General features: G+C 41.7%; 1 protein-coding gene across 1 annotated transcript in view; it reads left to right on the top strand.

Moving 5' to 3' along the window:
• Positions 1 to 15290, top strand: part of arhgap10 (Rho GTPase activating protein 10) — a 192534-nt gene that overhangs the window by 99338 nt on the left and 77906 nt on the right. The window contains exons 7-10 of the mRNA XM_060832969.1: positions 3844 to 3948; positions 6464 to 6593; positions 10209 to 10315; positions 13021 to 13115. Coding sequence (XP_060688952.1) covers positions 3844 to 3948; positions 6464 to 6593; positions 10209 to 10315; positions 13021 to 13115 — 437 coding nt within the window. The remainder of the gene's footprint in view (positions 1 to 3843; positions 3949 to 6463; positions 6594 to 10208; positions 10316 to 13020; positions 13116 to 15290) is intronic.

The raw sequence follows: 15290 nt of genomic DNA on the forward strand, positions 1-15290 counted from the left end.
GTTGGCAATGAAAGGAAGGCATATATTTTATTACTGAGAAGAAGATACAAAGTATTTACATTTGGAGACAATGGAAGCAGTTCTCAAGTCACCATGAATAGACTCTGAGTCTCCTAAAGGTCCTTAAGTCAATTGTAGATACTGAGTTGTAAACAGTTGTATTGTGAACTGTTTGTTTACTTCTGAGATGAAAGGGAGTTGGAATCAAGGATAGCTCATTAACATTTTTACCAAGTCATGGGGTTTATGTGTTTCTGGTTGGCATAGAGAAGGGGCCATTGGGTGCGATGCTTGAGATCAGACTACAAGCTTCCCTGTGAACAATGACTATCACAAAACAGCAGAACTGCTGTGTCACCAACAGAGAAGACCAGTCCCTTGACTTTAAGAGCAACTCCAATATAATGGGGGAGAGAGATGGTTTCCAGCCATACAGGAGAAGACTGCAACCTCCTATATATTCTGGAAAAATTCTTCTGGCTTACAAGAGGGAGGAAAAGTCATAGACGTTATGATTGATGAGTGATTTCAGACACTCTCGGAGAACTGAAGAAAGTGTTTGAAGAAAGTCAACACAGCCGGGATGCTGGAAACCATCGTGTCAGCTACACAACGGAGAGACAGAAACCAATACTTTTCACAAAGTACCAACAGAGAGAAAATCGCTAGTCAAGATTCAACTTTTTGAAACTTCTGCCATAAAAGCCAACATACATCAAGCATTAATAAATGAGTGAAGGGTATAACAAACAAAGAAGTAAAGTTTGCTTTAAATGGTTCATATAACAAAGCTATATCGCACATAGTTAGGAGCACCCGCTTTGCTTTCACATAAATGTAGAGCTACCTGAAGACACTCAATGTTTCAAACCTGACCTCTGTTTTGCAGATTTCCTATTTCCCATCCAATCACTTTGCCCATTGAGTGGCGTAAAGCAGCAGCTGTTTCATCTGAAGCCCCCTGACACACTTACCAATGATAGAGGCAGTGTTAGCGCATCCTTTCACAATCAGGCCATCGTAATTAACAACACAGAGCCTTGGGAAACGACCTCTCTGACTGTCCTGATGGACACTGATAACCCTGAGACAGTAGCAGTGATTCTTGCCCAGTCACTTGTTCTTTCCGTCTATTTAATACTTGAAGGACCACATTCTCTACTGTATTCTCAACAATTTCTGCTTCAAATACATTATCTCTTTGAAGTTGCCAGAGAGAAACTGTCTTATTTTGAGAGAACCTTGTTCTTTCCAGAAATGCAGTGTTTTCTGAGTGTCCAATCAGGTAACAATGACTGGATGTCACGTTAACGCCCACCACAGTTACCTTTCTGTCTACCCTTGGCTTCTCAGGTGCTCAACCTCCTGAAAACTCCAAGTCACACGTGCATTTCTTGGAACCTAGCAATATAACAAACAGGAAGTGGCCATCCTCTTCCGGCAACTTTACTCTTACAGAGGCATCACGCACAAAAAGGAAAACCCACGTGCTTCTCAAAACAGCAAGTGAAAGAGCTGCAGATGCTGTAAATCAGAAACAAAAGCAGAAATTGCTGGAAAAACTTGGGCAGGTTTGGCAGCACCTGTGGAGAGAAATCAGAGTGAACTCTTTGAGGCCAGTGACCCTTCCTCAAAACAAGCTGGGACATTATGTCATCTGTCACTTTGATGATTGTCAATTTTCAGATGGTGTGATAATTCTTTAGATTGGACGTATTCTTTCGGTCAGACTTTGTACAAGCGCATTCCATGTTGTTGAATAGCTGTTAGTATTGTCGCTGTACTGGAACACCTTGCTGGTGGGTGCAGCTAGATTTGGAGCATATGGTTTCAGTGTGGTGGCTGGGTTGTTGTGAAAGCCTTGAAGACTTTGCTGGACCCAGTGGTTTCTTTATGTTGTGTGGAGTGCGGTGAATTGTCTGATGAATGCAGTTCTGGAGACCTCCGATGTGGACCTGAGATGGACCATCCACTGTGGCTAAAGATAGTTGCAAATGTTTCAACTCTTTTTTTCGCACTGATGTGTTCGGCTCCCCTATCATTAAGAATGTTTGTAGAACATTTTCTTTCAGTTATTTGTTTAATTGTCCATCACCATTTACAAAGCTAAAAATCACATTATTTGGTTTATTTGGAAGCTCTGTAACCTGTTGGACTATAACCCGGGGACTTTTAACTTTGTCCACCCCAATTCAACACTTCCTCACCATGATCACCATTTACAACTGAATGTAGCAAGGCTGTAGATCTTTGACCTGATCTGGTTGTGTGATTGATTAGATTAGATTAGATTACTTACAGTGTGGAAACAGGCCCTTCAGCCCAACAAGTCCACACCGACCCGCCGAAGCGCAACCAACCCATACCCCTATATTTGCCCCTTACCTAACACTACAGGCAATTTAGCATGGCCAATTCACCTAACCTGCACATCTTTTTGGACTGTGGGAGGAAACCGGAGCACCTGGAGGAAACCCACGCAGACACTGGGAGAATGTGCAAACTCCACACAGTCAATCGCCTGAGGCGGGAATTGAACCCAGGTCTCTGGCATTGTGAGGCAGCAGTGCTAACCACTGTGCCACCGTGCCGCCCACTTTACTCCGTCCACTTTGCTTTACTCAGTCCACTGCATCCACTTTTCACTGTTTAGCAGACATGTAGCCATGCCAGAGAGTCATAGAGATGTACAGCGTGGAAACAGACCCTTCGGTCCGACCCGTCCATGCCAACCAGATATCCCAACCCAATCTAGTCCCACCAGCCAGCACCCGGCTCTTATCCCTCCAAACCCTTCCTATTCATATACCCATCCAGATGCCTTTTAAATGTTGCAATTGTACCAGCCTCCACACTTCCTCTGGCAGCTCATTCCGTACACGCACTACCCTCTGTGTGAAAAAGTTGCCCCTTTTGGGTCTGTTTGATATCTTTCTCAGCATCACCAGTTTGGCACCTCATTTTTAGCTAGGCCTACTGTTGCCCTTGTCATCACCCCTGTACTCCTTAGTGAACGAGAGATCATCCTCTGACTTGAAGGTAATGGTAGAGATAATGAGCCGTGAGGTTACAGTTTGTGGTTGAATACAATTCCGCTGCTGTCACAGGACTGTTCAGTGGTCACTCAGTCCAGTGCTGTCATGGACAGTTGTATCTGTGACATGTACATTTCCTCTCTCAAGTACCTTCAAGCACGTGGCGATAGATATGTTTTCCAAGACTCTGCCAGCTCAGTCATTGGGATTGCAACCAAGCCAATCTTGACCACACCCAGCACACTGTCTGTGCCCTTTTCATCCTTTTTTTCAAAAGTTGTGTTCAACGTGAAGAAATGCACTGATTCATCATTTGAGGGAGTGCCGAAGTTGGTAATCAACAGCAAGTTTCCTCATTTTACTTAATAAAAACAGAATACTGTGGGTACTGAACATCTGGAAAAACAGAGTGACAAGGTGGAGAGACTCTGCTGATCCGCCAGTATCTGTGGAGAGAGAATTCGAGTTAATATTTCAAATCTGAGTATGGTGGCCCTTCAGCATCTTCTGCATGTTCTGAGGAAAAGGGTTCTAAAGTTGCACAACCCACTGAGAGAAAGCATTTCTCCTCACCTCATCTCTTCGAAAAAGTGACAACTAATTTTGGGTCAGCGTCCTCTAATTCTGGGCACCCCCAAGACATAACATCATTTCTGCATTCACCTGCCCAAGGCCTGGCTTACCCGGTCAGTAACATTGCTGCTCTAGTCCCGGTAAAGAGAGTAAGTGATCCACCTCGCCCAACCCTCTTTTTCCCAACAAAATGTAGATATCAATTAAAAATGTAACTTTTCTTGCTCTCTTTCAGATGCTGTCCTTTTTCCAGATGCTTTTCACCTTTTATCATCAAGGCTACGAGTTGGCCAAAGATTTTGACCATTACAAAACAAACCTACACCTGAACATACAAAATGTAAGCGTTCTTTTTTTAATTTGGAAAACTGAGCATTAACAGGTCTCCACTGTCTGCTTGTGCTTTGGGTCAAAGTTCGAGCACCTGTTTTTTTTCAAAACAGAATTGTGCCTCATTTAATTCTTGTAGAGCTCCTTTGTTCTGATGTTTCTTTTGTAATGAATTTTAGCACTAACGAGCTGCCCATGGCTAGGGGCAGTTTTATGATTTGTGAGAAGGTAGTTCTGTCGTGCGGTGGTTACGTTCTTGTGCACCCCGCATTATAGAAAAATCGAACTTAAAGTGTTGGTGCGTTACAGCCAACACATGTTTTAAAAGTTCACTCTTTAGAAACAGTGTCCTCAATTCGTCAATGGTGTTACAGTGAATTCACGTTAACGAAATGTGCATTACAGCAGAATGACCTGTAATTAATACAAAATAATAGACAATGACTGTCCATTTTTTTTTAGTTTTCCCCATGCATTATAACTGTTCACTTCTAGCAAAATATTTAATTGTGAATTATTGTGAACACCTAACATTTATATAGGTACCTTTAATGTAGGCAGAATCTTGAGGTGCTTAATTTTGCTTTTTTTGGTTCGTTTCTATGCCTTGGGTATTTCTAAATAAATAATCAAGTGACAGATAATGTTCAAGTTGAACCACACTAAACCTTTTCACAGAACTTCAGCTCTTATTTTGCACTGTGTTTTATTAACATTTGGGGAAAAAAATGTTCCAGTTTGTATTAAGCTTAACATTGATATGAGTACCGCAGTCTAATATACACACTACTGCAAGTAATGCACATACTGCCATCTCCTGTCCAAATAGCGTAAAATCATCAACCGGATTTGGAAATTTAGGAATAAGCTCTCCTCTCAGTTTTGATTTATACATTAGTCAAGAAAATGAAAGCGAGCTGTAAGTCGCATTTCTATACACATCATTTGTGGGCTTAGGATGTCTCAATGCGCTTTGCAAACCATTAAATACCAGCCCCAGGAAATGGCACTGGAGGTGTCAGGAGTACGTGTGGTAAAATTATAGGGAGGTCTATCTGAGGAAATCTTACATATGGCACCACCAGAATCTTGCAAGCTGACTGTGCCAAAGAGATAAGCAACTAACTTAAATATGCAAAGTACTATACCGTTTGCATAAAGCTAATTCATTTAGAATTTGTCACAATGTAAGGAGACTCTCAGCTAAATGACTTCCAACCACTATCATCCACTGGCAGAGGGGTTAAGACATTTTAAGCAAAGAGGGGTTGTTGGAAGGGGCATCAATTGCCATGGCTCTAATGATTTCAACCAAAAACGCTTACCTTTTGATTCTTGTCACTGGAATTTATTAAAAATGTTTTCTTGCCTGCCTGGTGCAGACTGTCAGGGCCCTTCCGATTTCAACAGTGACTTCTACTGCATTGTGGGCACTGTGACTGGGCTCGCTGTATACAGGAACAGGCTGTAATTAGAAGGGGATGGCTGACCAGATGTCCGTGTGTACTCCCAGCATGCTTTTCAGAGGAGCGAGGTTGACAGCATTCACCACGTTAACTGTGATCTTCACAGGGCTGGCTGAGGCAGTGGAGGGGATTTGTGCGGTATTTGGGGTGGGGGGGTTTGGAGTTGCAGGGAGAGCTATTGGAAAATTCAGACGTTCAGCTGTCCCTGCGTGCTGTGTTATTCTCACTCTACAACATTTATTCTGTAGGTTATCTATCTGTAGATCAGCCTGATTGTCAAACTTTATCTCTCCACCCCTGAGACTCCCAGCCTTATTCCTGATGAAGGGCATTTGCCTGAAATGTCGATTTTCCTGCTCCTCGGATGCTGCCTGACCTGCTGTGCTATTCCAGCGCCACTCGAATGTAGACTCTGATCTCCAGCATCTGCAGTCCTCACTTTCACCTGGACTTAGTTTCCAATTGAATGGGGAACAGGAAAGGTGCCTGCAGCTGTTACAGAGAACTGGGCGTGGATTTGATACCCCACTCTGGTGAAGCTGTCCAGTTCCAGAGGCTGCATTGGGGAGAGGGAGAAGGCGGTTTAGGGAGATTTCGGAAGGGTCTGGTTGCAGGCCAAAATTTTCCTCCTTTTCCTGGCCCGACGTGAAGTTCTATACCTTGTCTCCAAAGCTGTCCTTCCCTTTTCTCTGCTGCAGAGTTTCTGAACCCATGCTGAGGAACCTAATCTGATAGGGCTAAATGCACAAAGCAAATTGAGTCCAAGGCTGTTAGTCTCATCAAAATGTTCACATTGTTTGGTGGGAGTGCGCCGACTGTCAGTCCTTTTCACAGCTTCCATTAAACCTGGAGGTGGGATCGGGTCTGAGATTCTTAAACGTCTAAAAGCTCACGTGGGCCTGAGCTGCTGCTGTTTCTGGGATTTGTGACTCAGCCCCTGTTACTGTGTAAGGTATAAAATACCACAACGAGGTTCCTCAAAATGGCAGTGAAACGTAACCAATCATGCTCTTTCCCCGACTGTTTTGTCAAAAACTTTCACATTGCTCTGTTTTACAGGCAAGAAATCGCTTTGAGGGTGCAAGGTCAGAAGTAGAGGAACTAAAGAATAAAATTCAGAAAAGCCCTCATGAGTTGATCAGAGCAACCCCTTTTACTGCAGAGGGTTACCTTTATCTACACGAGAAAAGTATGTCTGTTTATTAAAATATTTTTGAATCATTTTGTATAGTGGATTTCACCTAAACTAAGCGGTTTTCATGTTCATTTATTGAGGTTGTTTTTTAAAAAAAGTGCACAGAGTTTTGATTTTCCACTTATTTTACCTCTCCCTCAGAATTTGAACTACGTTAGTAACGCTTACAATGGTACAAGTTGGAAACAGATTTTAGCTGCAAGCACCTTTATTGGTGAAGAGTTCTGGACCTATTCAGAAGTTTGATCTTCAGGATCATTAAACAAACAACATGAACATGATAGAAATAGGAGTGGGCCATTTGCCTGCTCCTTCATTTGATTAGATTGTGGCTATGTGCTTGTAACTTCAACTTCACATTCCCACTCAGTAATCAGTTAGCTCCTTCTCAGGAATCTATCTGCCTCTGCTTTAGAAATATTAAAGGACCCTGCTTTCACTGGCTTTTGAGGAAGAAAGTTTAAAAGACTTATGACCTTCTGTGAGGTAAAGATTCTCCTCATCTCTGTCTTAAATGTGTGATTCGTCATTGTTAAACCCTAATTCTAGATTATTCCACAGATCTTTTCCACATCTTCCCTATTTAGAACCCTTTTCAATGAAGTCATCTCGTAGTCTTTGAAAATCTCGTGAAAGTTTCTCTTTTACTGAAGAAGAGAGGGAGACAGAGTTCAGGAAACCATGTGCCAGTCCCTTAGTCTGATTAGACCTTTGTTTTCTTATTAGTTTTAGGAATTTTCTTTGCATTATGTACCATGAAGGTAGATGCATTTTCATTTCCTTTATTTCTCATCATAAAATCTCACGTCTGCCTCAAAGGGACCTGTGTTTACTTATGCTCATCTTTTCCTTTTCACATGCACATTAAAGCTTTTATAGTCTGTTTTGGTGCTTTACTCTCATTCTGTATTTTTAAATTCAATTTTGTGGCAGCCTTGCTGAATTGCAAAATCGTCACAACACTCAAATTGACTGCATATTTGACAAAATTATAAGCCCCTTTCTTTAATACTTTTTTTTTCCCCTCTTAACGATGATTGAGCCAATTTTTCTACTCTGTTTTATTCCTTAAAGTTTATGATATTGTCACGTTATGAATGACTTCTTTAAATGTTTACAATTGCATATCCTCCTCCATATTTTTTAATGTGATCTTCTAATCTACCTTGACCATTTTCCCCTCTGAGCTATATAGTTTGCTTTATTCAGAGAAAAATCCCTAGATTTACTTAACCCTCTTTCCAATTCGATTTAAAGTTCTGTCACTGTTCCTGAGAGAATCACTTCTTACCAGAGTATTAATTAGTACTGTCTAATTGGACAAGAAAAATGGTCTGAAATAACTTGTTCCCTGATATTTTTCTGGATCAGTATGCCAAGTTTTGATCGTATGCCATAAAATTATCCACTGAACTATTATTGAAAATTTGGTTTGCGTAGTCTTTGTGAATATTAAGTCCCCAAATGATTATTGTGGAATCTTTGTTAAATGTACCTCTAATCAATAGTGTACCTGACATTGCAATTTCTGAGAGGGAAGGAGTCTGAAATGACTCCTCAGAAGCCAATAACCTGTCACCAAGTAGCCTTTTGTTTACACATGCACAATCCTTAGCTATAGTGCTGCATTAATACAGAGTAAGTAACTCAGTATTTCTGACACTCATTTTTTTTATATGTCAGCCTGGGCTCCCTGATTGGATCAGATTATCAGCTGCAATCAGGGAACTGTTATTCTACAGCTGACTGTCTATTCTACAGTCATTACAGGGTCTACACATTTTTTTCTATCAGTGTTTTCTGCCTCTTGCCATCCTGAACCTTGCTTATCTATCTGCAAGCACAGGTAGATATTAATCTGGTGCTGTGATAGGGAAGACAGACACAGTAGAAGTGGAAGGGAAGGCAGGCAGTGGAATGATGGTCACCTTCCCAAAGCAGATCATTTCACTTGGGCATGGAATATTGAGAAGGCCTTCTCACCTGAAGATCAAATCGTTGCTCGTAATTGGTCACTTAAGAGCCATTTCCTGCCACTGCAGCCTCAACATCCTCCACCCTGTGGGAGGAGGGTCTGCTAAGGGCTGGTGACCTCCTTGTGAATCCATACTGGGAGGGACACAGGCATCGCTGCCTGACCAGGCACCTTAAGATCCATGGAGCATTCATCAGTGTTATTTGCTCAAAACCAGCTTATTTTAGATGTAATCTACCATGTTTCTGTCTATTCTCTCTGATACCTTAGTCACTTTTGACAAATGTTCTTTCTTTCTTATCCAATTCCAAACAGTTATCCAAATTGCTACTCTGTTGTGTTGCCTTGATATGCTTACTGTTCTTAAACTGACTTTCTGAAGATCACTCTGCAATCTACCAGTTTACTGATTGGATTTGTTGGGATACTGCGTATGCTTGTTTAATGGTATGGTTCCAATAGCTGACTTGCTGCCATAACAATAAGACAATAGAAACAAATGGAAAGGTTTACAAATAGAAATAGTTGCAATTTTGGTTTAAACAAATGATGCCTTCAGTTGAGACATGAGTCAGCTTTTCATTGATGATGTCAGTCTTCACAGGATGATCATTTTGCGAAGTATAGCCATTGCTGCCATGATCCAACGTCTGGCAACAATAAAATTCACATCCACTTCAGCAGAAAGAATATAATCGTCAAAGTACCTAAAAACATTCTAAAGCCCTCTTAAAAGTAAAATTCAGATTCCATTGCCTTTGTGTCTCTCTAAAACTGTGATCAACAAAGTTTGTGAGAAGATTTGTAGCTCGGATGCTCGTTGTTGTGGTTCTGTTCTCCGAGCTGGGAGTTTTTGTTGCAAACGTTTCGTCCCTTTTCTAGGTGACATCCTCAGTGCTTGGGAGCCTCCTGTGAAGGTCTATAAATGCCGGAGGAATCAGCACAGAAGCGCTTCACAGGAGGCTCCCAAGCACTGAGGATGTCACCTAGAAATGGGACGAAACGTTTGCAACAAAAACTCCCAGCTCGGTGAACAGAACCACAACAACGAGCATCCGAGCTACAAATCTTCTCACAAACTTTGAACACCTATGGGCGAGAGACGCTAAGACAAGCCAGGAAATGGGAATCCTGTGCTAACCGCCTAAGCGCCACATATGAACAACTCAGATTCCTGCTAACCACTATAAATGCTGGAGGAATCAGCACACAAGCGCTTCACAGGAGGCTCCCAAGCACTGTGACCAACAATTGTACACTGACCCCATTTGACATACAGGAACTACACATCGAAAATGCATTGTTATGTTCTTGATGTGATGCATCTGAACCTTCATGCATGGTTTTTGGTGAAGAACAGGCAGAAATTTGTCTGTTGAAATCAGTGCAAATTCTTCCTAATGAGTCCTATTTGTTCATCAAATAGCTGCTCTACGTTGTCCATCAGTTTTTCAGAAGCAAATTTGGCTTCTCGAGCAGTTTGTGATCTCAACTTACTCCACTGTCACAACTCATGAAAAGCATTTCTCAAGCTACATACTTGGTCAGTGTCTCAAGGAAAGTGGATCTATTAATGCAATGTTAAACATTTTGGTGAATGGTATAATACATCGAAATGCTTTTGTGTTTTCTAGGAACAGGCCCTTTTGGCTCGAGTTGTGTGAAACATTACTGTTCGTATAAAAAGGAGACAAAGACTTTTACCATGGTGCAGTTTGATCAGAAGTCAGGTGGGAAAATTGTAAGTATTTGAATTAAAATTGTTTGCACTTTTTGTGCTTTGCTGTTTTTCATCTTATCTCCAAAATGGACTGTAGGGCTAAGGTTTGAAGCACGTTTGAGACGCTACATTGAAAATTTGTCCATAAGCACTGTATTAGTTATTTTCTTCAGTTTTACACATTTCACAAGCTGCAGAAGTAAAGCTTAACTTTATGTGTTCCGAGGAAGATACGTACAGAGGATAGACAAAATAAATGCTGCAGGTAGATGATAAAAAGGTGGCTTCACTTGGAAACTAAGAAACATGTGTCACTGAGTGTGTATTAATTGGCATATTCCCCCATAGTATCACCTTGCTACCTTAGACTTCTACTTTGTCACATTCAATTTTCCAAACACCAGTAAGGTGTGCCTTTGTACTTGTAGGTTTTCAAATATTTTGCACGTTAAGCTGCTAAAAGTGTAAGCCGATAATTACATAACAAGTGAAATCAGTTTGACCTTACAGTGACGTGGAGGTGAAAGGTGGATTTGGAGGCTGGAGACTTTGAGATGACTCTAACCAGTTGCTCTCAGGTTTTCTGTTAACTCGCTATTGTGCTGTAGAATTTCATCGTTGAAACCCGACTTGCTCTACCGGTGTCCCAACCTTCAACATGGTTTTAAAAAACAGAGGTTTTGGTCAAATTGTAAAGCACCTCAATAAGCATTTTCTGTGTTCGTTGGCTTCCCAAAACATTGTTTCTAAAATTCAATTTATTGATTGTTGAGAGCAAGAGGAAGGTTAAGTGTGAGGCCAAAATTAGATTCACCTGTGCAGATATTTCCACAGGTGACCTTAAGGTTGAATTTTTTTCAGTATTATTCCTATGAACATTCTTTGGAATATTTAGTACATCAAAGTTATGAAATAGTGCAAATTATTGCTAGATTAGATTCCATACAGTGTGGAAACTTCGGCCCAACCAGTCCACACCAACCCTCCAAAGAGTAACCCACCCAGACCCATTTCCCTCTGACTAATGCACCTAACACTATGGGCAATTTAGCACGGTCAATTCACCTGACCTACACATCTTTGGATTGTGGGAGGAAACCAGGGAGAATGTGCAAACTCCACCCAGACAGTCACTCAAGGCTGGAATCAAACCTGGGACCCTGGTGCTGTGAGGCAGCAGTGCTAACCACTGAGCCACCGTGCCACCTCCTATTATTGCTACATTTATTCATCAAGTCGTGATATAAGGCAATCTCGATGGTGCAGACATAGAGAAACAAGAGGGTCAGATTTTCCTGGTGTGGGGAATCTCGTGTACATGGTGTTGGCCAAACTGCTTTTCTGCATGAGCCAGCTTATGAAAATGTTGCACTGAAATGAGCTAGGAGTGGGAGTGTATATTTCAGAATATGGAAGAAAAACAGAATTGTTGGGAAGTTGGGTGAAATGGATCAAATGAATTCGGGTCAAATCATGGACAGAAGGAAAGATTGAAAAAGAGATACAGAAAGGAAAAGTAAGGAAAAATATTGAATTGTCAAAATGGATTCCATATTAAAATGAGATTGAGCACTTTAAAATGTTCCCATTCTGATTGGAAAAGCTGATTGATTGCTGTTGCATCGCAGCATTATAAGATTCCAAAGCATTTTATGGAAATATATAAGTTCCTTAAATATTTTTAATCTACTGTACAGGCATGTTATGACATACCCTCAGACAAGTGGAGCAGGGAACCTAAGCGTTCTGGCCCAGAGAGAATTAAACTACCATTGCTCCGCAATCAGCCTGATCTGAGTTCCTTTGTTGAACGTAGTAAACCATTACTGTGCAGATTTAGTAAGTTCCTAGATAGTTAAGTGATGGCAGCTAAAGACCAACTACTGTTTATGTGAAGGCAAAGTGAGGACTGTAGATGGTGGAGATTAGAGAAAAGAGTGTGGCGCTGGAAAAGTACAGCAGGTCAGGCAGCATCCGAGGAGCAGGAGAATCGACGTTTCAGGCAAAAGCCCTTCATCGGGAATGAGGCTGTGAGCCGAGGGGGTGGAGAGATAAATGGGAGAGGGGTGGGTCCGGGGGGAAGGTAGCTGAGAGTGCAATAAGTAGATGGAGGTGGGGGATAATGGTGATCGGTCGGAAGGGAGGGTGGAGTGGATAGGTGGGAAGGAAGATTGACAGGTAGCACAGGTCATGAGGGCGGTGCCAAGTTGGAAGGTTGGAAGTGGGATAAAGTGGGGGGAGGGGAAATGAGGAAACTGGTGAGATCCACGTTGATGCCGAGGGGTTGGAGTGTCCCTGTTTATGTGAATCAACTGGCACAAGCTGGAAATTCCAAACTTATGGCATTATTTTTAAAAATGTGCTAGTTGAAGGGGCATTAATAATGTGTATTGTTAACATGCTGCTATTTTTGCAACAACACATCCAGTCCAATATTTTGATTTAACTTTGATTGCTCAAGCATTCAAGTCATGGATTAATTTGTAATTCTTTATACTATAGTAACGAATAGCCAAGGTGTGTACTCCCACCATAGTAAGTAGGTGATAGATTTGTGAGGGATTTTGTGATGTGTTAGTGACGTGATTGGGTGCCATATAAATTTCAGCTTTTCGTCCTCAACATTGAAAGGTTCATGATGCCACTATGAAACATGTTAGTTTTGAACATATCCTGGAATGTTTTCCTTAAAATAAACTAAGAGTTGTGTGTATTCTGTTTGTTAGGGGGATGAGGATACGTTCATTCTTAAATCCTGCACAAGGAAAAAATCTGATGCCACAGACAAGAGATTTTGTTTTGATATTGAAGCCGTGGGCAGGTAAAGCAGCTTTTTGTACTTCACTTGTAGAATGTGTGATGGAAAAACGAGACTTGAATGTACATGGAGGTTATTCTTGCATTGCAAGTGCTCCCTTCCAGTGACCATCGAGGGAGTTATGTTATGGACCAGACCATAACTTGGTTATTTGTTTTGGTAAGTGTACGGTGAAAATTACCCAGAATAAGTTAGGCAGATTGACTACCAGGTTTTAAAACAGACAAAAAATTTAATCACAAAATTACGGAATGAAACACAAAAAATAGAGTATAGGTTATCCATAGAACTCAGTCTATCCAAACTAGACTTAATTATGCTGTACCGAAAATACACAACAGTCCCAAAACACAAACCCCTTAAACATTGAGTAAAACTCAAACAGAGGCTAACAGGTCAAACTTAGAAAGGCAGAAGGAGAGAGAGTTCAGCAGCCTGTTACAAACACAGCTCTTACAGCATTGAAGTGAAAAGCAAGAATTCAGCTTTCAGGACTGACCACTCCCCTTTCGTTATACAGGTCACTTCTAAAACATGAAAGCTGTGGCCTAAAGTTTATGTATGAACAAAAAGGCCTCCCAATACCCTTTTCATGCCTGAACCGAATTCAGTGGATTCGGAGCTCGGACCTTTTTATGACCCCGTTAAAAAAGTCAAGGACCCTGTATCCATGAGAAAAGCAACAGCTTTAGAAAAAGGACCAGCTTTGTGACAGTTAACCAAATGATGCAGCACTTTGGAGTCCACACATCACTGGGAATGACAACTTGAAAGATAAGTGTTTATGAACATATGTAATTGACACGTCAGAAAGGATCACTTCACCTCCTGCAGCAACAGCCCATACCATGATGATCCGACCATTGTAGTCCAGCTCTTCCTGTCTCCCATGACTTGTCACCTCCATTTCATGACCACTGTGCGATCATGACATGAAAAGCTACATGTAGACTTGAATGCTGCAATATCTGAGCAGTTCAGAGTGATAATGCTGTTCTCAGTTTATGATAGAGGATATGTCATTGATGGAGCATCTGAAGATGTTTGGAGTTAGGACACTACGACTGTTAGGAACTCATGCAGTGATATTCTGAGGGTCTGTTGATGGATCTCAAACAAGCACAAACATTTTCCATTTTGCTAATCTCTGTGTCACCCCATCTAGTGGAGAAATTGCCCTGATTTCTATTGATTTCCGTTTTGCCCAGCCCTTTTAGAATGTCACTGAGTCAAATGTCATCTTGATGTCAAGAGCAGTCAATCTCCCCTCACCTCTGAAGTTCAGTTCGTTTACTGCTGTTTGGGACAAGGCAATGATATGGTCTAAAGCTGAGCATCCAAACTAAATATTGGTGAGGAAGAGCCATTAGGTCATGACGTCAATTACCACGAACGTTGTTTTGATTGGAAGTCGGATAATTGAGAGTAGTATGATGACCTGACAATTGGCCAGACTGGATTTATATTGCTTTGTGTGTGCAGGATAAATCGAGGTAATTTCCACTTTATCTTCTATTCAGAGAATCCTTACAGCGTGGAAGACGACCATTTGGCTTATTGAGTCTACATTGACTGTTCAAAGAGCATCCTACCCAAAACCTCACAATAACCATGGCTAATCCACCTAGCTTGCATGTCCCTGGGTACTAGGGGCAATTTACCATGGCCGGTCCACCTAACCTGCACATCTCTGGACTGTGGGAGGAAACCCACGCCGGCATGGGGAGAACTTGCAAACTCCACATAGAGAGTCACAAGGGTGGAATTGAACCCTGGCATTCTGAAGCAGCAGAACCCAACCACTGAACCATTGTACCTATTTTAGATGTCAGTGTTGGAGCAGTGTGGAATGGCTTGGTGGGAGGTATGGCCAGTTCCTGAGCACACATCTTTAGCCAGGGTACACCAGGGCCCATAGTCTTTGCAGTATCCACTACACTGTTCCTTGATATTAAGTAGCGTGGATTCAGTTTACTGAAGGATGACATCTGTGATGTTTAGGCTCTCGCTAGGTGGCTGAGATGGTTTGTCCTCTTGATACTTCAGGCTGAAGGAGCTGCAAGTGCTTCAGCTTCTCTCTCACTGACGTGCTGGGCTCCTTCATTATTGATGATGTGGATTGCGGTCCTCCAACTAATTAAGTAATTGTTCACCACCATTCATAGGTGGAAGTGGCTG

Source organism: Hemiscyllium ocellatum, chromosome 1, assembly GCF_020745735.1.
Source record: "Hemiscyllium ocellatum isolate sHemOce1 chromosome 1, sHemOce1.pat.X.cur, whole genome shotgun sequence".
NCBI lineage: Eukaryota > Metazoa > Chordata > Chondrichthyes > Orectolobiformes > Hemiscylliidae > Hemiscyllium > Hemiscyllium ocellatum.